The 25,595-nt window shown below is 45.5% G+C and overlaps 1 protein-coding gene across 1 annotated transcript in view; it reads left to right on the top strand.

The window, feature by feature from the left end:
- Positions 1-25,595, top strand: part of CCDC6 (coiled-coil domain containing 6) — a 142,772-nt gene that overhangs the window by 29,568 nt on the left and 87,609 nt on the right. The window contains exon 2 of the mRNA XM_002718475.6: positions 22,346-22,495. Coding sequence (XP_002718521.3) covers positions 22,346-22,495 — 150 coding nt within the window. The remainder of the gene's footprint in view (positions 1-22,345; positions 22,496-25,595) is intronic.

The raw sequence follows: 25,595 nt of genomic DNA, 5'->3' as shown, positions 1-25,595 counted from the left end.
TTGATAACTGGAGAACTCACCAAACAAGTTTCGGTTTCTTGGGAGATGCAACTTGGACTGGAGGAAGAGATTTGAACAGATGAGCAGCTTCGAAATGAAGTGACAGTGCTTGAAATGCTTCTTGCGTGCAGGTATGCAGCCCTCAGACAGAAAGATAAGAGAGACCCGTCTTGAAATTCCCCATTTCTGGCCGGCGCCGCAGCTCACTAGGCTAATCCTCCACCTGCGGCACCGGCACCCCGGGTTCTAGTCCCGGTCAGGGCACCGGGTTCTAGTCCCAGTTGCTCTTCTTCCAGTCCAGCTCTCTGCTGTGACCCGGGAGTGCAGTGGAGGATGGCCCAAGTCCTTGGGCCCTGTACCCCATGGGAGACCAGGAGAAGCACCTGGCTCCTGGCTTTGGATTGGCGCAGTGTGCCTGCCAAAGTGGCCACTTGGGGGGTGAACCAATGGAAAAGGAAGACCTTTCTCTCTGTCTGTCTCTCACAGTCTAACTCTGCCTGTCAAAAAAAAAAAAAAAAAAAAAAAAATTCCCCTTCTCCACCCGCTCTGCCTGGTTTTCCTCATCCCTCAGGGAGACTTCGTCGATCCTAGGACTTTGCTGGTGTAGTCTGAGGAGCCTTCACTGCCACCTGTGATGAGACTCAAACTGTGTCTTTTTTGCAGATGGTGAGTGACCATTTGCCGTGCAAACTTTGAGAATCAGGTTTGCCATACAAAGACTGGGTCATCAGTGCCATCCCTCAGAGGTGTCTCTGTTCTGGTTCTGGCCTTCTAGTCGTTGCTCATGCATCCTAGGATTAGTGAGATTCTTTTCAGCAAGTGAAACTGGCCTTGTGCTCTGGTCCCGAGCCTGTTTTGTTCCTTTTGTGTGTGTAGCATGACCACCTTTGCTGTTCTTGAGGATGGCAGTGAATTAGTCCGTTGTCAGGGTAGATGATCGTTTACTGGAGCCTGTATGAGTTTCCTGCACTGTCCCCATGTAGTAACTACGTACATCGTCATCCAGTAGTTGTACATGTTGCAAGTCCACAGTGGGGAGCAGTGGAGGATGATGGCTCAAGTGCTTGGGCCCCTGCACCCACATGGGAGACCCGGAGGAAGCTCCTGGCTTCTGGCTTTGGATCGGCGCAGCTCCTGCCATTGCAGCCATCTGGGGAGTGAACCAGCAGATGGAAGACCTCTCTCTGTCTCTCCCTCTCTCTCTGTAACTCTGTCTTTCAAATAAAATAAAATAAATCTTTATAAAAAAAAAAAAAAAGATGTGAGCAGGACTGCCTGCCTTCACGAAAGCTCTAGAGGAGAGTCAGTTTCCCTGCCTGTCCAAGTTCCAAAGGCTACCCACATTCACATTCCTTAATTTTTTTTAAAGATTTATTTATTTATTTGGAAAGTAGAGTTACACAGAGAAGGAGAAGCAGAGAGAGAGAGGGAGAAAGAGAGAGGTCTTCCATCTGCTGGTTTACTCCCGAATTGGCTGCAACAGCTGGAGCTGCGCCGATCCAAAGCCAGGAGCTTCATCCAGGTCTCCCCTGTGGGTGCACGGGCCCAAAGACTTGGGGCATCTTCTACTGCTTTCCCAGGCCATAACAGAGAGCTGGATCAGAAGTGGAGCAGCGGGGACTAGAATCGGCACCCATATGAGATGCTGGCACTGCAGGCGGTGGCTTTATTCGCTACGCCGCAGTGCCGGCCCTCACCCACATCCCTTGGCTGGTGACCCCTTCCTTCAGCTCAGGCCAGCGCTGGCAGGTTGAGTCTTCATGTGGCCTCTGTCTGGTCTCTCCTCTGCCTCCCCTCAAAAGGACCTCTGATTACCCGGGCCCACCCAGGGAACCCGGGATAATCTTGTTATTGTCAGGTCTGTTGATTAGCAACCTCAATTCCATCGGTTCCATGAGTTCACCTTTGCCCTGTAAGTAGCATTTCCAGCAGACCCCGGCAGACCCCGGGGATTAGGATGTGGGCCTCTTTGGAGGGGAGCATTCTTGTGCCTGTACCGTCTCCTGTAGTTGGTGAATTAATTGCCTGTTTGCTTGGCATTTCCCAGAAGACCTTCACGCATGAATCCCTGAATATCCCTGGCTAATCCATGAGCCACCTTTCTGTGAGGGGAGTCTTTCAAAGTGCTAATTGTAATATGTTTGCTAAAAGCACTCAGATCACTGAGGCCCTAGTCTGAGTTGAGTAAGAGAACAGAAGCCACATTTAACAGCAGGGAGGAGTTTGCTGAGCTGGGAGGAGACCAGTTTGTCCCTTTGTTGCATTCCTGTGGAAGCTCCTGTCTCCCATTATAGTGCTGTTGTATTCGCTGTGCCTCCTGGCAAATGACGTTCATGGAGGAGTTTATTAGTACATACTTGACAGGTAGATGAGGGAGGAAATGAGTGTCTGCCCTTATTATGTAGTCAGACTTTTCCATCAACTGCCATCTTTGACTTTGTTTTATTTTTGGTATTAGCTATCAATAGATCTTGTAGCATTTTGGATGTTGACAGCAGTTTTGTTTCGAAGTGTGACTTTGTCGTGGACGTGGCAAGCATTCTTCCTCATCTGCAATATTCAAGGTGTACTTGGATCACTTAGCTGCTACTTGTAAATTGTAAATTTTAATTCTAAAGGCTTAGTGTGTGCTTTGTGTCTCTCTACCCCCCCCTTAAATAAAAATTTTATTACAAAATATTTGGAAATTGGGTAAGTATCATTTCTAGAAACTATAAATGAAACTTAGGGTTACCTGAGAATGAAGTGACACTTTCAAATAAAGCTGCACAGTCCCTTCTCCAGGGGACCCGATGGGTCTTCGAGTGAAGGTGTTTGGGTTCTGGAGTCGGGCTTTTGGCTTCCCAGGGCAGCTGTTATCAGAGGACCACAGCCTGGGTGTCTTAGCAGCAGACGGTGATTCTTGCACAAGTCTGGAGACTGGAAATCCACAAAGGTAGTGGGCAAGGGACTGTGTCGTCCCCCCCCCCCCCCGCCTCCCCAAGGCCTCTAGGTGAGGCCCCTTCCTGTGTGTGGTGGCTCTAGCCCGTCCCTGGCTGCAGCTCTGGCACTGCAGGCCCTGCCTCTGTAGTCAGACGCTCGTCTTCTCCTTGGGTGTTTCTGCCTGTGTTTTCCCTTCTACTAAGGACATTAGTCATATTGGATTAGGGCCACTGTGCATGATCTCATCTTAACCAGATTGTATCTACAAAGACCCTATTTCCAAATAAGGTCACTTTCACAGGTAAGAAAGTGACAGATGGAATTTGGGGTGGGAGGGGGCCCCAGTTCATCCAGTAACAGGGAGTGGGGGTGTGGAGAGGCAATACTGAGTGCACGCAGCACGCACTGTAACACCCTGGTGGGTTGGAGCCGCAGATAGGCCGGCAAAACGTGTGACTGTCCCATGAAGTGTGCTGACAGAGCTGCACCAAGCTTCCTGTCCATGCAGATCAGGCTGTGCCACCAAGCGATTGCAGATCCAGCAGGGTGGTTTCTTGCCAGATGGTGGCAGCTTTTGGTCTTCAGCCTTTTGGTTTAAGGAGGGAGCCCTGTGCCAGGTGCTCACCTGGATTTGTAATAGTGGATGAGCACGCTTTCTGGGAAATCCTTCATAGGGAAGGGTTCCTCTTGTGCTATCCAATGTTGTCTTTTTGCTTTCTCCCACTTGCTGGGAAGTTTTCTTTGATGCATGGATGTACACACGCAATCCTGGATATGAAGGTGGTGATGGAGTCTAAACACTTTTCCCTCTTGTCCAATGAAAATAGAAACTTGGTGCTCAAAATTAACCCCTCATTAAAACTTTAATCTTCCATCCTCTGGCTTTACAGAAAACCAGGGAAATTCTATAACCCCCAAACAATAAAGCCAGCCTTCGAGTCAAACCGAAATGTGCCTTTTACCTCTCCGGAGATATTGGCTGCCGTAGAAAGTCATAGTTTCGGAAGCTAAGCTCTGAGACATTTTGCAGGAACAAGCAGACACTGAACAGGAAGCAAACTGGCTACCACCCTTCTCACCTGCAGCTGCACAGGAAACAGCTTTGGAGCTGCAAATTTAGGAAGTAGTTTGCTTAACTCCTCGTATCTTAGCAGACTACTAGTGTCCAGGCTTGGGGATCGGGCGGAGAGGTACAGCGGGCTGGCACAGTATCATTGTTTAAGCATATCCATCTAACACTTCTTAGCACAGAAGCGTTGGAGGGAGCGTCAGGCAATAGGGAGAGGATTTTGGTACATCAGTGACCTATGATATTTATGCCATCAAAAATTGTTAAAGGAGTATTTAATCATAGAGAGCACTTACAATATAAGTGACCAGGGACTGTACATTTAATATAATTTAAATATAAGTGACAGGCACTGTGCATTTAATACAAATTTTTAAAATTTTCACTTTATTTAAAGGGCATGTACATCCCTGTATAGATCTATCTAGAGACAGAGATTTTCCATGGGCTGGTTCACTCCCGAAATGTCCACAGAAGTCAGGGCTGGGCAAGACTGAAGCCAGGAGCCTAGAATTCCATGTAGGTCTCAGAGACCTAGATGAAAGGGACCTAAGGACATGATGCTCCCAAGTGAGCATTAGCAGGAAGCTCGATCAGAAGTGGAGAAGTCAGGAATTGAACCAGACATTACGATGTGGGATGTGGCGTCCCAGGTAACCACTGATGCACACACCTGCCCCGGTCTAATTTTACAGTGTATGTAAGCATAGGGTTTAGAATTGATGGATGACATCAACAGGTCTCTTCAGAACTGATTAGTTATTTTCCTTACACTGAGAATGTTTTCATTTTCTATAATCTGCTTTCCTGTTCCTTCCTCCTCTGTTCCTTGATCCAGGAGCCTTTTACTTGTGGGGAGAATATGCATCCTCCTATTTAATCAGAGTGCCACCCTCTTTCTGCCAGTTAGCAACCAGGCGTGGGGATATTTCCTGTGGGAGTTGGTGTTCAGAGCAGCCTAGATCCAGCTCCCTCTCTCAGGCAGGATGACAGTAGGAGCACTGAATAAGGCATGTGAGGACTGGGGTCCTAGTCCCTGGTCTCAGTCTCCTCCCATAACAGAGTTTGCCTCGAGTTCCTTTTGAGTCTGCAACACCATTTTTTTTTTCTTTTATCAGCTGCTGTGCTGTCAAGGGCTCTAGGTGATCTCAGGTTTTTTTTTTATTATTATTTTTATTATTATTATTTTTTATTACACACGAGGAAATGTAAGCTTAGGAAGGAAGGTAGCTTGCCTAGGTTAATTAGGAGTTAACAGCAAAGCCGGGACTGACATCTTGCACTTTGCTGGTGCGATGTCCTTTAATCCACGCAGGTTCACCACCAGACTGCTCGTTGGAATCTAGGGGCCCCATCCTGCAGAGCTGACCCAGTGACTTAGGAGGCCGGCCTGGGCTGCAGTGGTTTATCAGTTTTTCTTTATTAGATGAATATGGGATGACACTAATGCAGCCTTGACCCTGAGCTTTGGGAATCCATTCCCTCCAAGGCAGTCCCTCTCAGATTGTCCTATATATGTGTACACATAGAAGCACTAAGCAAATGTTTGTTCTCACAGTACCTGAGTGCTTACAGTGTACAAAGCCATGTTGTCAGCCGTGTAGAAGTGCTGTGACAAACGGGTCTGTTAGCTCCCCAGGTGCTGTTAGCAGGTGTATTAATTTAAAAAAAATACAACTTATTGATGTTTACACTCACAATAGTACATGACAGCAGTTTTTTTAAAGTTTTGTTTATTTATTTGAAAGGCAGGGTCGGGGGTGGGGAGAGATCTTCCATCTGCTTGTTCACTTCATTCCACTCCCCGAATGGCGGCAGCCTCCAGGGGTGGGCCAGGTTGAAGCCAGGAGCCTGGAACTTCATCCGGGTCTCCCATGTGAGTGCAGGGGCCCATGCAGTTGGACCATTTTCTGCTGCTTTCCCAGGTGCATGAGCAGGGAGCTGGATCAGAAGTGGGGCAGCCAGAATTTGAGCTGCTGTTCATATGGGATGCTGGTACTGCAGGCAGTGCTTAACACACTGTGTCACAACATAAGTCCCATGAGTGCATTTTATTCATGGATTCTTGTTACATAAAACTTTACTCATCGAGTCATAAGATGCAGACTCTCAGTGTTTTGCTTTCAAGTTTATATCTTGGGGGAAGCTTTTGTCTACCACACTTTGAGATCTGCCTGTCTTCTCATACAGTTGAGTTTTCATTTCAGAAATCATTTCAGGGGTTAAATGCTGAAAAGGAAACTTGAAAATATGATTGATTCACATTTATTTTGCTCTCACTAATAGTCTGGGACTGGCCAGTGCCTTTTCTCCTCAAAATTATTTGCCGGACTGGGGTCTTCGTCTCTTCATTGTACCACCCTGTCTAGGGTTATTGATCTGCTTTTGTGGTAGGAGCTGGCTGAGATCTGATGCCAGCCTTATGGGAAGGGGGAATGAGAGTTTCCTTCTGGAGATGTGACTTGAGGGTTGCATACCACCTCCAGTAGGCTCCTGGTTGTCAGCAGGCTCCCCCCGCTGAGATGCGTTATCTGGCCGGGTAGTCATGTGTCTGCTAGAATGAGGCAGGTTCCTGTTACGTGAAGGAAGAAGAAGAAAGTTGAGTTAGCACGGGGTGGGGTTGATCACTTGCCATCTGCAACAGCTGTATTCATTATCTAACAGTGGCAGGACGATGGAACGGAGCTACCAAGTACAGGGCTGTGTTCTGGTATTGACGCCATCTGTGAAGGGACTTGGTGATGGACTGAGTGAACATAGGGACAGAGAGGGACAGAAGAACCAAAGCTCACTCCCAGATGTTTGCCTTGAGCAACTGGGTGCCTGCGTGCTTTGGCAAGATGGGACGGAATCAGAACCTGTATTTGCCACTGATTGTATCTCCAGTATCGTTACGATCTGCAGTTGGAAGTGGTAAGTAGACAGTTGGTTAAGAGCCCACAGGGAGGGGGAGCCTTTTCTGGCTAAGTGGCCTCAGTGACCCTCCTTGTCAAGTTCACTTAGCTGAGATCACGAGGACGCGACAGGTGTGAAGTGTGCGCTTTCTGGTGGCTCCCCTTGGCTTTTGAAAGATAGACTATGGGGCCGGCGCTGTGGTACAGTGGGTAAAGCCACCGCCTGCAGTGCCGGCATCCCATGTGGGTGCCGGTTCGAGCCCTGGCTGCTCCTCTTCTGATCCAGCTCTCTGCTGTGGCCTGGGAAAGCAGAGGAGGATGGCCCAAGTCCTTGGGCCCCTGCACCCACATGGGAGACCCAGAAGAAGCTCCTGGCTTCAGATTGGCATAGCTCCAGCCGTTGCAGCCAGTTGGGGAGTGAACCCACAGATGGAAGACCTCTCTTTCTCTCTCTCTCTTTCTCACCCCACCCCACCCCGCCTCTCCTCCTTTCTCTGTGTAACTCTGACTTTCAAGTAAATAAATCTTTAAAAAAAAAAAAAAGAAAGAAAAACTAGAAGGTATCCTTTAGAGATGTAGGGTGTGTCGGGGTCTCTGGGACCACTCTGAGGTTCGAAGATAGGCTAGGAGGACTCACAAGGCTCAGTATGTAGTCATATTCGTGGCTAGGCTTTATTGCTGCAGAGGACTGGAACCGAATCAGGAAAGAGACCATGCATGGGATGAAGTCCAGAGACAACCAAGCACAAGACTCCCGAGAGCCCAGTCCAGGAGAGTCACAGGATGTGCCTCGTTCCTCCAGCATTGACTTGCGAGCCATGTGTTGCCTACCAGGGAAGCTCGTTAAAGGCTCAGAGCCCAGGGTTTTTTATGAGGGCTGATCATGTGAGCCGTCTCCGTTTGGCGAGTCCTGAAATTCCACGCTCTCAAAGGAAAGCGGGTGTTCCCCATCGGGCACAGTGAAGCTGCTTGTGTCAGGGTGCAGGAATGCTCCTTACGTCTGCGTTCCCAGCCGCCAGCCAGGGGCCAACCTTGTCAGCAGGCCTCTGAAAGGATAAGAGTTAGGCCTGTTCCTGGTAGCTCTTCTCTGCACCCAGGGAGTGTGCCTCTTCCTACCCTGCAGTTTCTCTGTAGATGTGAATCCACGTCCCCCTGGCTCGCTTGAGCAGACCTGCCCCTGTGGCTTCTTTGACAGACCTGCCTGGATTCAGTATCCACACGAGGAGGGAGAAGATGTGCAGGAAGCGAGTATGCTATCAGGAAACATGCATTCTCCCGCTGGAAGGTAGTGGTAGCCAGAGCACACAGTGGCTCTTGCCCCTTCTTAAATTACCCGTCAGTCACCCAACATTCAGTTACCTTTAGTGTGGGAAAGGAAATTATCAGGTATCTCCTTTGCTATAGGCGAGCTGCCTTGTGATGCTCTGGCATTGTGTGCCAGCACAGATAACGTTGGCTTTAGTTGCAAGGGTGGCAGCTTTGGGCTTCTGAAGTGTGATGCTGCAACTCCTGGAGATGAGCAGATGGCATTGGTCCTGAACCAGTGAGGTTAGGCCATAAAAGGACTAGGTAGGAGACTTGGAGCCAGCCCAGGCTTCCAGTTTGGATCGTCACCTTCATACTTAGTATTTTAGATCCCTGGGCAAGGACCTCGAACTGTCTGAGCACATCTCCCTCCACCTGAGGTAGGCCTGAGATGCGTAGCATTGGTATGCACGCTGAATGAGAGGAGTATGGATGAGCCGGCTGTATGCAGTTTCTGTGTTTGTGTGCGTTTCTGCTCCTCACTGTTCAGCAGGTGCGTGAGTGCTTAGGTGCCAGACTTAGGCTGCCTCCTGTATTTCTTCTGTTCCTCTAGTGGGTCCAATACTCAGCATTTTTGTCTGAGCAACTTAATCCCCTTTAAAATCTATTCTTCAGGCTATTTATGCAGCCAGTTGCTAAATGTATGGATGAATGATGGTGCTTTTCCTTAATTACCAGGAGATCATGTACCCCTTCAGGGCAGGGACAGTGTCTGGGGCATTCACTGCCGAATCCACATGGCACTTACAATGCAGGAGACACTTTGCACTATTGAATTAAATTCCACAGATCTGATGGCTGTAGCCTTCTTCCTCTTCTTGCAGCTGTCTGGCTAGGAACTTCCCATGAGGGAAAGCTGAAGGGGAGTGCCTTCTGTCAGGCGTGGGGACGTGGGCAGGTTTCCTGCCCTAGCGTAGCTTCAGGTTGGCCCACAGTGGTGTGTGGCCAGTGTTCAGTCTGGAATAAAATTCAGTGTGCAAGCAAACCTACAGTCAGGCAACCTCCAGGGTGAGCTTGATGGCCAGGGTTTTATTCTTTGCTTGAAGGTTTTGCTTGTTTTTCTTTCCTTTAACATTTTGCTGTCTTTGGGAATACATCTTGCCAGGGTGGGGTGGGGGGTGGAGGAATGGGCAGGGCCATGCATTCCTGTCTTTTTGGCCTGTAACTGGCCTTACTGCCCGGTCCAGAGGTCACTTTATCTCAGAGCTCCCCCTGTTGATTGGTTGTTAGAGGCGATGCTTAACAAGTTGAGCACAAGTGGCAACAACCAAGAAGCAGCTTGCATTTTTCCCAGCCTGGAGCCCTACAGCACTGTCCTGTCGGTCCCTGTGCTCCTGGCTTCAGCCACTGCGCTGGAGACAGTGTTGGGGATGGGTAGAAGTATAGAGGGTGTGGCATTAGTGGCTGTCTTGTTAAACACGCACACGGCTGCTGGTTGTAACAACACGTATTCCAGGGGCAGTGAATAACTTCTCCCAGTGGCTTCTGGGCGAAGCTCCACTTTGGAGATGGTCCTCTCCTCATCGTGAGGATGCTGTACTTGAGGTCACCAGTGCTGTGAGACACAGACACCCAACACCAGGGTGGTCATTTCTCCCTTTGTATACTTGTCTTGTTGCTGGGACTTGTTCTTACACACGTTTGTGGTTTGAGACTGTTAGGCTTCAGCTTTTTTGTGTCATCTCTTTTTATTGTTTCTTCTGCTCCTGAGATCTGCACTGTTTCTCTCCTTAAGAGGTGAAGCCTGTTTCCTCTCCCTTGATCTCAGCTTTGGTCTCTAGCTCAGCTGAACGAACCTCCAGCTGAATTCTGCCACATGAGTGAGCTCAGTAAAACCAGTTGAAGAACCACCCATCAGCCCATGGAGGGATGACAAATAATACATTGTTTATAAGCATGGGATGTTGTTTTTTTTTTTTCCACTGAATAAGATTTCACAAGTAAAAAGCAAAAAAACTCTAGTTTACTGGCACTATAGACAGTGGCTATATTAACAATATAATAATAATAATTAATGGAAAAATAACCATTTCACCAATATACAGTACATTTTAAAATAATCACAGATCATTCAAAGTATAGCAGTATAGCATTCTTAGCTGTTGGTTTGACAAAGGCATAAAACAGTTTTGCAAAGCTATATTTGGGGATGGTTGCTTCCATAGTAGTAGACAACGGAGCTTTTTCTGGGAGAAAATGCTCAAGCAGACCCTGTTATGTCCACTTACCACCCCAGAACAATCATGAGACTCAGGAAATCCGGCTTTCACGTCCTATACGACTTGACGCTGTCTGTTTTCACCGAAAGGGGTCGCTAGGTGCTGGCTTTGTTTTGTAAGGGGAGATTGGAGGGCATGCCTCATTTTGAGGAAATAATTGTTTAGTTTTTCTGTAGTCAAGAGTACTGCATATCTGGTAAGTGTAGCAGTGGGTGCTTAGGAAAAAGGAGAAAACACACCAGGAAAACTTTTGGAAATTAGGCCTTAAACTAGTCTGTGGTTAAAGATGGGGACAAACTTCCTTCCTCCTGCCTTTGTCTCTTTGCTTTTGGAATCTGGATTCAGGCGGCTGCTTTTCATGGCAGAATTCAGGGATAGCATGGCAGGAATGAGTTTGAAAGCTGCTCTTGGGACTCGGACCTCCGAGTTGTCCCAGTATAAAGTGCTGTCCTAACAACCAACGGAGAACTTGGAAAATTTGTAACTTTCAGGGCGTTTATAAATTGGGACCTGTCTTTAAGCATAATAAATATGATATATGAAGAAAGGGCTAGCTATTTTTCTAAATGAATCAAAATGATAAATACTAAACATGCCTAATAATTATTTGAGTCTGTGAAGTGTTACGGTGATGAAAAATTAGGACTGTTTCATATTTTATTTAGTTGTTACAGATTGATCTGCATCTCTTGTTTCTTTCTTAGGCTACTTAACATTTTCTATGTTCATTGATATGTAAGATAAAAAAGAAAAATATGCTTGCTTGAGAGAAAGCTGTTTAGAAAAGCTTTAAGGAGATGGATTTTACATACCGTTAAGGTTTACCCATCTTAAGTGTACAGTCAGTGGTTTTTAGCATATTTTATAGAATTCTGTGTTCATTACTAGAGTCTAATTTTAGAACATTTCTGTTACCCCTGAAGAACTTAGTGCTGCCTGGCAGTCGGTCCTCGTTGCTGCCTCCCCACCCTTCCCCGCTTCAGCCTCACACAGGCACACCGCTCTGGACACGTCTGCACACGGGAGCCTGGGTGGTAAACGAGGGCCTAGGCGTCAGGCCTCCGTCATGTAGTGTGATGTTTGTGAGGTTTGTTCCTACCGTCCGATATGTGTGCTTTCTAAAGATGGTCTCTCCACCTCAGATACTTAAAGCCATTTCTTAAGCAGTTTTTATTCTGTAATACCTTATTCAAACAAAAGGAGAAATGGACCCTGGAAGGCACGGAAGGTAAAAAGCATGACAGAATGCTTCCCATCCCTTGGGAACAGAATGCCGGGGCAGCCTTGTGCACAGCAGGTGAAGCCACTGCTTAACCAGGGTGCTGGTTCCGGTCCCAGCCGCTGTACTTCCAGTCCTGCTCCCTGCTAATGCACCTGGGAAGGCAGCACACGACAGCTTCAGTGCTTGGGCTCCTGCCAACCGTGTCGGGAGACTAATGGAGCTCTTGGCTATGGCCTGGTTGAGGCTTGGCTCTTGAGGCCATTTGGGGAGCAAACCAACAAACAGAAGATCTCTCTGGCTCGTTCTCTTTTAAGTTAATTAATTATTACAATAAATATAAATCTGTTTTTTAAAAAACCAGCAATAACAGAGGTACTATTAATATTGTATCTGCTGGGGCTAGCGCTGTGGTGCAGTGGGTTAATGCCCTGGCCTGAAGTGCCAGCATCCCATAGGGGTGCCAGTTCAAGACCCAGCTGTTCCACTTCCAGTCCAGCTCTCTGCTATGACTTGTGAAAGCAGGAGAAGATGGTCCAAGTCCTTAGGTCCCTGCACCCACGTGGGAGACCCAGAAGAAACTCCTGGTTCTTGGCTTTGGATCTGCGCAGCTCCGGCCATTGCAGCCAGTTGGGGAGTAAACCAGCGGATGGAAGACCTCTCTCTCTCTCTCTCTCTGCCTCTCCTCTCTCTGTGTAACTCTGACTTTCAAATCAATAAATAAATCTTTAAAAAATATTGTATCTGCTGAATTTCATTTTCATCTTGCTTCTTCTACCTCTTTATTTTACAAATGTATTCCTAAAACATTGTCTATTCTGACAGTTTAATTAAAAACATACTTTTCCATGGCTTCCTTTTTTCACTCAAAAATGTGTTTCTTAGATTTGTTCATATTGTTTATGCCTCAAATTGTTTGGAATTCCATGGTTTTTGATTTTTTTTACATGAAAATGGTTTCTCTTCTGAATGTGGATTTAGGGTTTTACCAGTTTTTTACTTAAGAACAGAATGCATTGGATACTTTGAACTGCTATCTTTTACAAATGGGTAAATCTCTCAAGGACATATACTTGGAGTAGAATTGGTAGAGTGGAGCACAAGAATGTTTAGTTTGACAGAGTAGCTGTACCAGTTCACACTTCATTTATAGGTATTATGTAAGTATTCCCTGTGGTTCACATCCTTGTCAATAATAGACACCAAATGACTCAGTTTTTGCCACCATACGGCATAGAAAATGATGGTCTTAGTTTATACTTTCTGGATTAGTTGTGAGGGTGATTATGAAAGTCTTAAATTTTCCATTTAAATCTTCATGATCATTCTTTACATATTTCATATATTTTATTTAGATTAATTTATTAACAAGTCTGAGTTAAAGGGAGAAACAGAGCTCTTTCATCTACTGTTTCACTCCCCAGATGGCTGCAAGGGCCGGGGCCAGGCCAGGCTAGGCTGACGCCAAGAGCCAGAAGTTTCTTCTGGGTCTCCTACATGGGTCAGGGGCCCAAGCACCTGATGTATTCTGCTGTTTTCCCAGCCATTAGCAGGGAGCTGGACTGGGAAGTCCAGCAGCTGGGACATGAAGTGGTGCCCATATGGGATGTCGGTGTCACAGGTGGTAGCTTTACCTACTATGCTGCTATGCCACGAAGTCAGCTCCTTCATTTGTTTCTTTTACATGCAAGTATCCGTCACTTTGAAGGCTGCATTTAAGGTTTTCTTTTTGTTTTGCAGTGAGTTTGACCCTGTTGTTTCTTTTGTGTTCTGATAAAAGCTCTCTGAGTTTCCTGGATCTCTGCTCTCTTTTAGTTTGGAAAATTCTTTGCCTTATGGTTCCCAGTGATTGTTCTTCGTTATTCCCTTCTGTTAGGACTTTAGGTACACCAGTATGGGGCTATTTAATATCATCTCATGGATGCTTTGTGTTTCTGTCCCTCACTTCCACTCTCTTTTCTTTCCTTCAGCTTTTGCTTTAGTTTGGATCATTTATGTTGACCTGTTTTTAAATGTACGGACACCTTCCTAATCTGTGCTGAGACTTGATGACACCATTGAAGGAATTCTTCATCTCTGGTAGCAGATTGTTTATTCCTGTCATTTCCATTTAACTCTGGTAGTTTCCACCTCTCCCCGGATGTTCATGTGTGGTGTTCACCTTTTCCATGAGCTTCCTTTAAAGTATTAAACTTGGTTATTAAAAAAAAAAATCACTCTATGGTAATTGCTACAGCGGGGTGATGTCTGCGTCTTCTCTGTTGATTGTTTCATCTGTTAATTTCTGTAATTTTCGGTTGAGTGCCAGACATTGTGTGTAGAAGCTCAGCTGACTGAGGTTGGTAGTGTTTACACCCTGTAATGAGCACTCCACCTCTTTTGTTGGGCCATCCATGTGGGGTTGAGTCCCTCTCATCCATTATGGAATTGGGTTTGGATCTTGTTTGTACTTTTTCTTCGATTTTATCACAGGCTTCAAATTCTTACAGTGGGGGCTGCTGTTACCTTGTACGTGAGTGGAGCCTGAGGTGTCACCCTTTCCTTAGTGTTCGTGTGCCATCTCCTCTGCTTTTAGGGGACCTTGAATACCTGGGTTAAGGTGCGTTCTTGGTGCTCTGACCCCTGCTGCTGCACATCACTCTGGATTGTCATTGCAGAGGCCAGGGGTGGGTCCAGGCTTCTCTGATACAGTCTCAGGTAGGCTGGGCGTTCCTCCCCCTTTCCTCTGCTGGCAGCCGTGCCGTGCTGTGAATCTGATGTGTGTCTTGGGCAGCAGAGTTTTAAGCGTTAGCCAGGGAGCAGTGATAGGAAGATTTCACCCACAGACTTTGTGCTGCTGCCTTTTCTCTGAAATGGAGGTTCTTGGCCTGGGCCCTGGGGATTGGAGTGTCCGTGTCTTCCGAGTGGCCTAATGAAGCTTTTAAGGAAAGAGTTCACATATTACAATACTCACCCTTTTATTTCCTTTTTTTTTAATTTTTAAGCTTTATTTATTTATTTATGTATTTGAAATGCAAAGTTAGAGAGGCAGAGGCAGAGAGAGAAAAAGGGAGGGAGGAGGGGAGAGAGAGAGAGAGAGATAGGGAGAGAGATTGATCTACCATCTGCTGGTTCATTCCCCCAAATGGCTGCAGCAGCCCGGGCTTGGCCGTGCTGAAGCCAGGAACCAAGCACCTCATCTAGGCCTCCTGCATGGGTGGCAGGGGCCCAAGGCACTTGGGCCGTCTTTCACTGCTTTCCCAAGTGCATTAGCATGGAGCTGGATTAGAAGTGGAACAGTGGGGACTAGAACCAATGCCTAACTGGGATGCCTGCATTGCAGGCAGCACTTAGCCCGCTATGCCACGCCGGCCCCATCTTTTTAACCTTCTTAAATCAAAATTTTCCTTTGCTAGCTTAGAAATTCTGTTTTGTTCTTTCTAGTTAGCCTTGAAATTTACAATGTGCATTCAACTGAAGTTAATATATTTGCTATTAGCAGAAAGACCCTAAAAGGAATCTCTCATTGTGCTTTGACTTCTGCTACTGTTGTTCAGTGGCTGAGTCCTAACCTCACTAGTTAGATGTTATCTTTGGTGAGTTTGCTCACTTTTTGTTCTTTATTTGTTACTCTTTTTGTTACTTTATTTGCTCCTCCTTCTTTTGTGTATTGCAGACTTTTCTGGGCTAAGCCCATCCTTTTGGATACTTCTTGGTATAGGTCTGTTAGTGGTAAACTCTTAATCTTGGTTTGTATTGGAAGATGGTTTTTCTTGGTATCCTGCATTCTACGCTCTTCTTTCCCTGTTGATGTTGAGAAGTGGTTGCCAGTGTTAGCTGCCTTGTGGATCATCTGTCATTTTTACTTTTGAGATTTTTGTCTTCACGCTGTGCGGTTGATTAGCATGTGCAAGTGTGGACTTTCCCCCACTTAGAGTATTTTGTGATTCCTGCATGTATAGATTTGTACCTCTTTAGTTCTTGGAAATTCTCAGCCAGCATGCTAGCATCTTCAAATACCCTCCCCCTCTTTTTCCTCTTTCCTGTCTTTACTTAGATATGTATTGAATCTTTTCATTTTCCTTGCTGTGTCCTTTCATAGTCTTTCACATTTTCTCTCTTCTTGTTTCTTTGTGCCACACTCTAGACTATGTCTTGAGTTTGTCTTTCAATTCTTTATTATTGCGTTGTGTCAAGTTTGCTAATGAAATATAAAAATCTGAGATGAACTTAAACATTTATTTCAAGAAGTTCTATTCTCTTTTTTCAAACTTGCCTGATCTTTTTTGTTAGTTGCTTGCTGCTCAATTTCCCATTTTAGCTTTTCTAGTGCTTTATTTAAAGTTACAGTTTATGAGAATTTGGAAATCTGAAGCTTTGTGGGTTGTGAGAATAGGGTAGTTAGGGCATATGTATGGGGACGCTAAATAGATTGCTTTTGCTCCTGTAGATGAATGGTTGTGTCCTCAATGTGTGGTTTTTGTTTGGAAGCCTGGCATGGGGTTCTGCCTTCCATGTATGCATTCTCCTGTTTAGCTTTTCATTTAGCCACTTATTTCTGGACACATTTCATAACAGTACATGTAAGTAATAGTTCTGCCATATTTCTTCCCATAGGTGGATGATAATTCTGCTAATTTCCACTTGTAGTTGAATGAAAGGAAGCTCTAGAAGCCCTCACTGTTTTCTTGTCGATCAATCCAGGTTCTCTCCCCAATGCTCTTTGAATCTGTTGCGTGCTGACTCACGCAAGGCACTGTGAGCAGCTCCTTGGGAATTATTCTGGTTTGTTAGGAGGCCCAACCGCTCTGTACATCAGGCTGTTGAATGTCAGTCCGGTACATGTTTGAACCTCCCCCAAAGTGTGGACTGTGAACCACTGCTCGTTGGTCACTGGCTCATAAGGAAGTCAACTCCTAAATCCAGGGCAAACCTTAGCAGCCTTTCTAGTAATCTCTCGCTGCTTTGTATTTTAAAGGAAGTCACTGGTGTGCTTACCTTACACTAGGCATGGACTAGTTTGGGAGTTGTGGAATTGCGTGGCGGGGCCTGTATGTGGAGCTGTGATCTATCTGTGTGCACCAGGACATTCACGGGACGTGTGTCCATCGTGTGTAGGTTGATGGGGTGGGAACTCACTGGCCTTTCTCTTAAGGCTGGTTTGAGAGGCACAGCTTGATAAAGCCTGGTAACCTTTAGAGTCCTATTTAACCTCGAGACCTGTGAGTTCTTGTCTAGAGAGTCAGCCTTGAGCACTATTTTCCCTTTTGCCTTGTGGTCCTGTGATAGTGGCCAGGTCATGACATCAGAAGCAGAGTAGCACACTTGCCCAGGCTTACAGTGATTCTACCCTGATCCCTCTGTCTGTCAATAACTTGCTGGCTGTACTGGCATCAGTAAATGACACTAGTTCTTCACTTGATCCACTGCCACTTGGCTTTACTATTAGCTGGTCTGCAGTACTGGCGGAGCCCCAAATGGAGAACTGTGAATCCCAGGCACTTAATTGAAACCCTTTCTTTGATTCTTACAAACAAGAGAAGAGTGAAGGTACAGAGAGTCAAGTGTGACCGCTGCCCTGTGTCAGCTGTAACCCGCCCCCTGGCTCCTGTCCTGGTACTTAGATGTTAAACAGATTTCTGCAGGACAGCGATTTGTGTTGGTAAAGCCCTCAGTGTGACCCAGATTTGAGCTGTCCTACAGGAGCCATCAGGACTTTTTGAGTTCTGTGAAACAATCAAGATGTGCAGCGAGGCAACTACAATGACAGCTTAGAAAGACCAGGGTTTTGCTCAGTTGCCTGGCTGTTTGATAGGCATTTCCTGCTATCCTAACTACATGGTTCTAGATGCTTTATCAGATTGAGAACTTAATATATTAAAATTCAGGTCAAAACTGACTGCACACAACAAAATAGTACATTTAAATAATTAGAATAACACAATTAAATACTTTTCCAAATTTGAGTAAAGTAGTAAATGAAGCCTGCTGAATTCGTAAGCATCAAAGTTTCCGCACATCTTTTATGATTCGTTGATATTAAAACTAGCCGCATAATTTGTTCAGCCAGTGCACAGGTGTTATGTTGGTAGTCATTTGAACTTTTCTCCTGATTATTTCCTTTACCTACAGCTGCCATCAAATAGGTGTTTGCCTGTGACTCCTGGCTTTGCAAAACCGATCTTACTCTGGCGCTTGACAGATGATGAGTTACCTCATCCCACACAACGCTGGTTTTGGCACTTGGATTTTCTCATCAGCATGAGTGCTATTGTGTAGGGCATTTGAATTCTGTTTTCAATACTAAGCCTGGATCTCTGAAATGCCACTGTTAAAAGAACAAAGACACTAACCAATGACGTTGGAATCTCCTATCAGATTTGTTGCCCAGGTCATGGTAACAGTAGATCAGAACAAACTCTGTTTCCCTTATCTGCAGAAAATTATGCTCATGTAGAATATGGTCAACTAAATGTGGCAACTCAGGAGAAAAATAATAACTTCCTTAAAAAATTATTTATTTGAAACACACACACACATTCCAGGTTTCCCATCTGCTAGTTCACTTCCTAAATGCTCACAACAGCCACGACTGGGCCAGCCTGACGCCAGGAGCCAGGAACTCCACCTGGGTCTCCCTCATGGATGGCTGGGACCTACGTACTTGGGCCATCACCACTGCTCCCCAGGATGTGCGTTAGCAGGAAGCTGGATTTGAAGCAGAGCTGGGATTCAATTCCAGCTGCTCCAGAATGGGATGTAGGCTTTCCAAGTAGCAGCTTCGCCTCCACAGTAGTGTTTCCTAAGAATTTCTTTGCTGGCTGTTTTTTCTAGAGAGCTAGGTGAAATTCCCTAAAGGACTTGATCAACTCTAGTCTCTTGGCCCCTTGGGTTTTTATTTTTCTTTTCTTATGTTGGGGTCTTGGAAGGGTGGGGAATGAAGGCTGGGTAGGTACTTTGTAGTCCAGGGCTCATGATAGCAGACATGTGTGTTCTCTTTCCACCAGTTTATAGTTTTTGTCTGCCTTTTCTTCATTTGAGAGTTTACAGAAAGTAAAGGCAAACCTTGATTCCTTTATTTGGCTTTGGAAACTGAGTTGTGATGTTGAATTTGGAAGTGTTGTGCTGTGCTGAAGTGGTCATGCATTTTGGGTGTGGGGAAGTCTGCTGCTGAAACCTGGTGGTAAGATTTCATCAGGTGGCCTGCTTTATCTCCCCTCTGTCCACCTGTTGTCCCACTGAACCCTCAGGTTTTGCAAATGGTGCCTGGGATTGTTTTTTTGCTCTTGAGCCACTGTCTACCTGGCTCTTTCCTGGCCTTTTTTTTTTTTTTTTTGGAGAATTAATTGAAGAGGTAAATAGATTAAATAGGCTTATGTAAAACCACCTGTCTTTGGGTTAGGGGAAGAAATAAGCCAGAACTAAGACTCCAGTTGAGATGATACTGCACAGTGTGGGCAGAGCCGCAGGGAGAAGTCTCGTGGACAGGCAGGCTTGTCTTTGATGTGATGTTCATTCTCTGACAAAACGGGTTTACCCGCGTTGTCAGTCCACCTGATTTTTCAAAAAATTTCTCTGAGGCTGTGCTGGATACACATCTCTTCTTTGGTTCTTGTTTCTGTATGTTGATTTCTAAGGTGATCTCTGCCATTTGGCAAAAGAGGGGGCTGAGCTTTGCCGTTGGAGGAATCGGGTTCTGCGTTTCCTCTGGGTATTCAGATGCTGTGGGAGACAGAATAACAGCCCCCAACTGGAACCAAGACGTGCAAGCAGCTCAGCTAGGGGCAGCCTTTGATAAAGCGTGTGTTAGGCCAACGTTAGCCTCATATTAAGTCAGATAGACTTGAATAGGCTTTGACAGAAAAGCTTCCCATGTTAATTTTGGGGTCCTGGGAGTGGCTCTGTCTGTTAATGACTTAGCCTAGAATTAATGGGCTGTTCTAAAATGGCTCATGGTTTTGTTTGCCAGAACCTCAGGCTTCCAAGACCCGTGATGTATTACTTGTTGGAAGGTGAAGGTACTTTTAGAGCAGGCCTGGCCCTCTGCGTGTGCCTCCCTCCAGCCTTTCACAGCTGCCTGACTCGCCCTGGGAGGAGCTGCAGGGCTCTGTGAAACACAGACCCTGCTCATTCTCAGAGTCCTCTTTGTAGAACTCAGTGCATAACTCATACACTGTAGCAGTCAGCCTTTTAAAGTATTCGTTTTATGGTCTTCAGCATATTTAGGAAGTTATGCACGTTATTAGCACCCACTCCAGAACATTTTCACCAGCCCCGAAAGGAACTCTGTCCCCGTGAGCAGTGATCGCGAAGTTCCCTGGACAACTGCTAATCATTTTCCATCTGAAGCTCTTGCCTACGTTACTGTGAAATCTGTTTCTCTAGCTTAGTGGTTGGATGAAAGGGGGAGAGGGAGTTATACAAGTAAACTCTTGGTTTATTTTCAGCTTTTGTTAGAAACAGTTTGTTAGTAGTGGGAGCCTTGCATGAGAGCGAAGGTAGTCTACAGCATCTCTGATTCCAGACCCCTTTATTGCTTAGGACTGCATTTTATCAGTTCTCAAACATGTTAAATGTTCTTTCCACTTCTTACCTACTCTTGCCTTTTAAAACGAAAGAAAAGAGGGCAGGAATTGGGCCTAGAGGTTATGACACATTCAGCCTGGGTTTGATTCCAGCTCCAGTTCCTGGCAGGGCATACTCTGAAAGGCATTGGTGATGGCTCAAGTAATTGGGTTCTTGTCTCCCACATGGGTGGCCTGGATTGAGTTCCCAGTTCCTGGCTGTAGCCCAGCCTAGACCTGGCCATTGTGAGCTTTTGGAGATTGAGCCAGTGGATGAGAGATCTGTTTATCAGTCTCTGTCTTTCTACCTCCCAGATAGGTTACATATATATATTAGAAAATGTTATATATATTAGAAAATGTTAAATGTGTGATATTGTGCAAATAATTGAGTCTGATCAGATAATGAATTTATGGCAAATACCCTTTGGAGTTAGTTAATTCCAGAACCACTAGCAAAAGCATTTCACTTCCTCTTGACTTTTCTGTTTTGTAAGTCCTGGAATAATCAGAATGAATTATATATGTCAAAACCAGAAAAATAGATAGGTTGAATGGATCAAGGACTTAGATATGTGTGTCTAATATGTCTGAAGTAAATTCTTGGTTTTCCTGCCTCTTGGACTAGTAGCAGATCCTGAAGACAAGTGGTGATTGATTGTAAAGGCCAGTGGAGGTACCAGGCCTCAGCAGTTTGCCTTGGAAAAGCTAACAAAATCAGAGCTGTGTGAGGGCACCCGTGGGCAGCCAGGGCCTGCCCGCTGCGAACCCTTGGCTGCCGCAGGAGCTTATTAGCTGAGGCGCGTGCTCTCACTGCTCATCTCTGCCAGACTTTCCTTGAGTGACTTCCTAGGGAACCCAAGTGCTGGACCCTCTCTCAACGCCTCTTCCTCTTCTGTGGCCCCGCGTTTCAGTCTGAGCTCTGTGGATGGCTCTCACTCGTAGAATCGGCTTGGTGAGCAGGTTCCCCGGGCGGATGTACTTCACCTGGGGCCCCTGTGGTGGAGAGCAGGGAGTGTGGACGCACAGAGTCCATGGGTATTAGGTGGTGGGTGTTGGGGAAGCCAGTGAATAGGCACTGAAAGTTGAGTGGGGCGTGGTTGTTGGGTCTTTTACCTTACAAGGTGCGCTGCTTTCTCCTGCCCATCTGGCTCCATTGCATTCTTCTAAATGATAGATGCTGCAGGCCCGGAATGCATAGAGCTGTCCCTGCTTCCACTTGGCGGAGCCAACAAGGGTGCATTATTAGGGATGAGCACATCAAAATATTGTGGATTAAAAAAATGCCTTGCATGGAGTTGAGTCCTTTGAAACAAGGGCATTCTTGTGGAAAAGGTGAATTTCCTTCAGGGATAGTTAGGTTTTCTGTGCAGACTATGAAGACATTTTGCGAGAGGTAAGAGAAGAATCTATAGATTGTTCTATAGAAGATTATCTATCAGTTGGATTAGACCTAATCCCTTTTCTTCTGTGTTTAAAAAAAAAAATCAGCTTTTGCCTTGCCTGGAAATAAAGAGAAAAATGAAATCCCTCTTACCTACCCTCACCCTTCATCCACTGGATCCTCACTGTCTTGTAAGGACTCCTGTAGGCAGGCATCTGCTTCCTTCTAGGAACGTGTGGGTGTGTCCGTGTGTAACTGTATTGCTTTTTAATGGCGTATCCAATCCCTAAAGAGGTGCGTGATTTTACTTTTAGTTGATTCGATTTTCTCTGTTCCAGTTAAAAAAAAAAAAAAAAGAAGAAAGAAAAAAGCCCAGGTATCTTCCTGATAAACTTTGCAGTGTAATGACATGTGGGGAGTTGCCATGAATTACTGTGCACGTGACCTTGTGTGCTACATGAAGAGCTTTCTGTATTCTGGTTATTGTTCTGGGGTTGCTTCTTACAGACTGCAGTATGCTCTTTGTTAATTTCTGTGAAATGACATTTTATGAGGAAGGAGCAGGCATGGTACAGGGAGGTCCTTTGGGGTAATAAGATAGGCTTTTGTGGCCACTGCTATGTTCTTTTATGTGCTTCTTCGGTGTGTTGGTTCACAGTTAAAAATAGAGCTCTAATTAAAATGGGCACCCTTGCTAGAAATAAGAACTATATTTCAATTAGTAAATTTCCTGTTTCCTTACCATGTGTTTTTGTTTTGTTCCCTTTTATTTATTTATTTTTTATAACAGCAAGCAAGGGCTGAGCAGGAAGAAGAATTCATCAGTAACACTTTATTCAAGAAAATTCAGGCTTTGCAGAAGGAGAAAGAAACCCTGGCTGTAAATTACGAGAAGGAAGAAGAGTTCCTCACTAATGAGCTCTCCAGAAAATTGATGCAGGTAAATTATCTTTTCTACCCTCTCATCTTCCTTGCCTGTTTTCCTCTCTAGGAAAAAAAAAAAAGAAAATGGACTCTGATCGAGCACTTAGCTTGAAGCATTTGCTGATGAGGTTGTAGCTGGGAATCTTTGGAGATTAAAATGCTAGGTAGTGTTGGCAGCGTTGTGATCCTCAGGACTGTGGTTCTGTAGCTCATCTGCTAGGTAAGGTGAGAGCCTGTACCCAAAGCTTTTCAAAAAATTGCTGGTGGGGCCAGCATTGTGGCACAGTGGGTTAAGCTACTTCCTGCAATGCCGGTATCTCCCATGAGCACCAGTTTTGAGTCCTGGCTGCTCCACTTCTTAACCAGCTCCCTGCTGATGCACCTAGGAAAGCAAGAGCAGATGGCCCAAGGACTTTGGCCCCTGCAGCCGTGTGGAAAACCCAGACTGAGTTCCAGGCTCCTGACTTGGGTATAGCCCAATCCTGGCTTTTGTGGCCATTTGGGGAATGAACCAGTAGATGCAAAATCCCTCCCTCTATATCTCTCCCGCTCTCTCTGTAACTCTGCCTTTCAAATGAAAAAATAAATCTTAAAAAAAAAAAAAATGCTGACAGGGGACAGTGTTGTGGTGTAGCAGGTAAAGCCTCTGCCTACCATGCTGGCATCCCATGTGGCTGCTGGTTGGAGACCTGGCTGCTCCAATTCCGATCCAGCTCCCTGCTAATGTACCTAGGAAGGCAGCAGAAAATAGCTCAAGTGCTTGGGCACCTGCACTCACATGGGAGACCAGGAAGAAGCTCCTGGCTACAGACTAGCCATTGTGGCCATTTAGGGAGTGAACCAGTGGATGGAAGATCTCCTTCCCTCCCTCCCTCTCTCCCTCTCCCTCCCTCTCTCCCTCTCTCTCTCTCTCTCTCTCTCTCTCTCTCTCTCTCTCTCTGTCTCTCTCCCACCCTCCCTTCCACCTTGTAAACTCTATGACTTTCAAATAAATAAATAGGGGGCTCAGTGGGTTTTAATAAGGTTATAATATGGTATTCAAGGCCTTTGAAAAATTCTGTAGATTATTTTCTGACCTCCGCACATATATGAACCTATAAGAAATTACCTGCAGGCTTGGTGTATAAACTTTAGAAACTTAAAACTGCAGGATCCAGCTTTCTCTCCCTCTATCTTTCTCAAATTCTCATTTTCTACCTAATTACTAAATAAAGATATTCTAATTGTCTTCTATTAAATCTGATTGATGTGGTAGCTAGTGAAGTGTAAAGAATAGAGAAACCCAAGCATTTCTGTCTTGCAGAGATTTACTGAACTGAAACTCTGTTGATTCTTTTGCATCGTGATTTAGAGATAAAAGGAGGAAGGAGGTTAGTTCGACCTGTGACTACATCTCGCCATGGCAGTGTTAGATGACTTACTCTGTGTGGTGCTTCTAGAACTATATTTAGGGATGCAATTATAGGTTGTTTTTCCTGAGTTTAGTACATGATCAGGTGCCCTAATTTTTTTTTTTCCATTTTTTTAAATTTGAAAGCTAGAGAGAGAGAGCTGCCATCTGCTGATAGACTCCCAAATGCCTACAACAGATGGAGCTGGACAAGGCCAAAGCCAGGAGCCAGGAATTCAATCCAGGTCTCCCACATGGGTACAGGGACCCAATTCCTTGAACCGTCACTTCTATAATCGATATCTGAGCTGGGTCTCAAACCCAGGCATTCTGATGTGGAATGTGTGTGTCTTAGCCAGAGTCCTGACCTGTAGGCCAGTTATCCTTATGAGCCTTATGAGCCCTAGTTTATAAGACTACAAGCAACATTTATTTTTCTTTCCCTTTTCCTTTTTTATTTTTAAGATTTACCTATTTACTTGAACGAGTTACAGAGAGAAAGGGAGAGACAGAGAGAAAGAAAGATACTCCGTCCATTGGTCCACTCCCCAGATGGCCTGGGCTGGGCCACACCGAAGCCAGGAGCCTCATCCAAGTCTCCCATGTAGGCGGCAGGGGCCCAAAGGGTCATCCTCTGCTGCTTTCCCCAGGCCATTAGCAGAGAGCTGGATTGGAACTGGAGCAGCCAGGACATGAAACAGTGCCCACATGAGATGCTGGCATCACAGGGAGCAGCTTTACCCGCTTTGCCACAGCACTATTCCTAAGAAACATTTCTGTTTTTAAGTTAACATTGTTAATGTTTGAGATCTGTGGCCCATGTATAGTATAAAAGGGTCAGAATCTAGCCAGATCATGTTCCTTTTCTCTCTGAAGTTTCATTTCCAGTGAGAGAGATTGTGCACTCTATGCTTGGGCTCCCATTCACTTCCCATAACCCTCTGCTCTTCTGAGACTTTGGTGTCCCTTAAGATGATTAGAAATAGAAGAGTCCTGTGCACAGAAAGGGAAGTTAGTTACAGTAATAAAAACACTTGCCATAGAAAGACTTGAACTTAAAGTTTAAGCTGTGGGCACCCTATAAAAAATGCTGTAAACTAGGGAAATACAGTGACTTATTGTTGTCATACTTTTTACAGCTTAAAAAAAAAACTCTGCTTGATCAGAAGGAAAAAATGTGTATAATAAAACCTTAGGAAAATCTTTTTGTGAAGAGATTTGAGTAGTGTCTAAACTGTGTTTGACAAACAGTTTTTGCCAAAAGTGGTATATAATATGTGGCCCTGGTCTTGGCACAGCCCTCTCTTACATGTGCCCTCAGGAAAAATGGTGTAGTGTGGAGATTGTGTGAAGACACTGGGGAGCCCTAGGTGGCTTGATGGTGATCCACTGTGCAGAATCTAGGCGAATGTCTCTGCATGCCCTTGGCACAGTCTCACATGCACCCCAGCTTCGTTTTTAAGCTTGTAACCATTTCTGAGCATGCAATTCAGTACCATTTAAGTGTATTCACATTGTTGGATAACCATCACCCCCATCCATCTCCAGAACTTTCCCAAACTGAAACCCTGTAACCATGTTGACAGCAATGCCTCATTCGCTTCCTCTGGCTCTTGGGCAGGAGGTAGGTACTCTGAGGTTGAGATCCTTGACAACTTCTCAGGCTGTATCTGTTCTGCAGCATGGCAGGTGACCTGTTGCTTCACACACCAGGTGCCGTGGCATG

This window comes from Oryctolagus cuniculus, chromosome 15 (genome assembly GCF_051225735.1).
Source record: "Oryctolagus cuniculus isolate XC-2025 breed Fujian yellow rabbit chromosome 15, ASM5122573v1, whole genome shotgun sequence".
NCBI lineage: Eukaryota > Metazoa > Chordata > Mammalia > Lagomorpha > Leporidae > Oryctolagus > Oryctolagus cuniculus.
The sequence above is the reverse complement of the archived record's forward strand: the minus strand, read 5'-3'. Positions and strand labels throughout refer to the sequence as shown.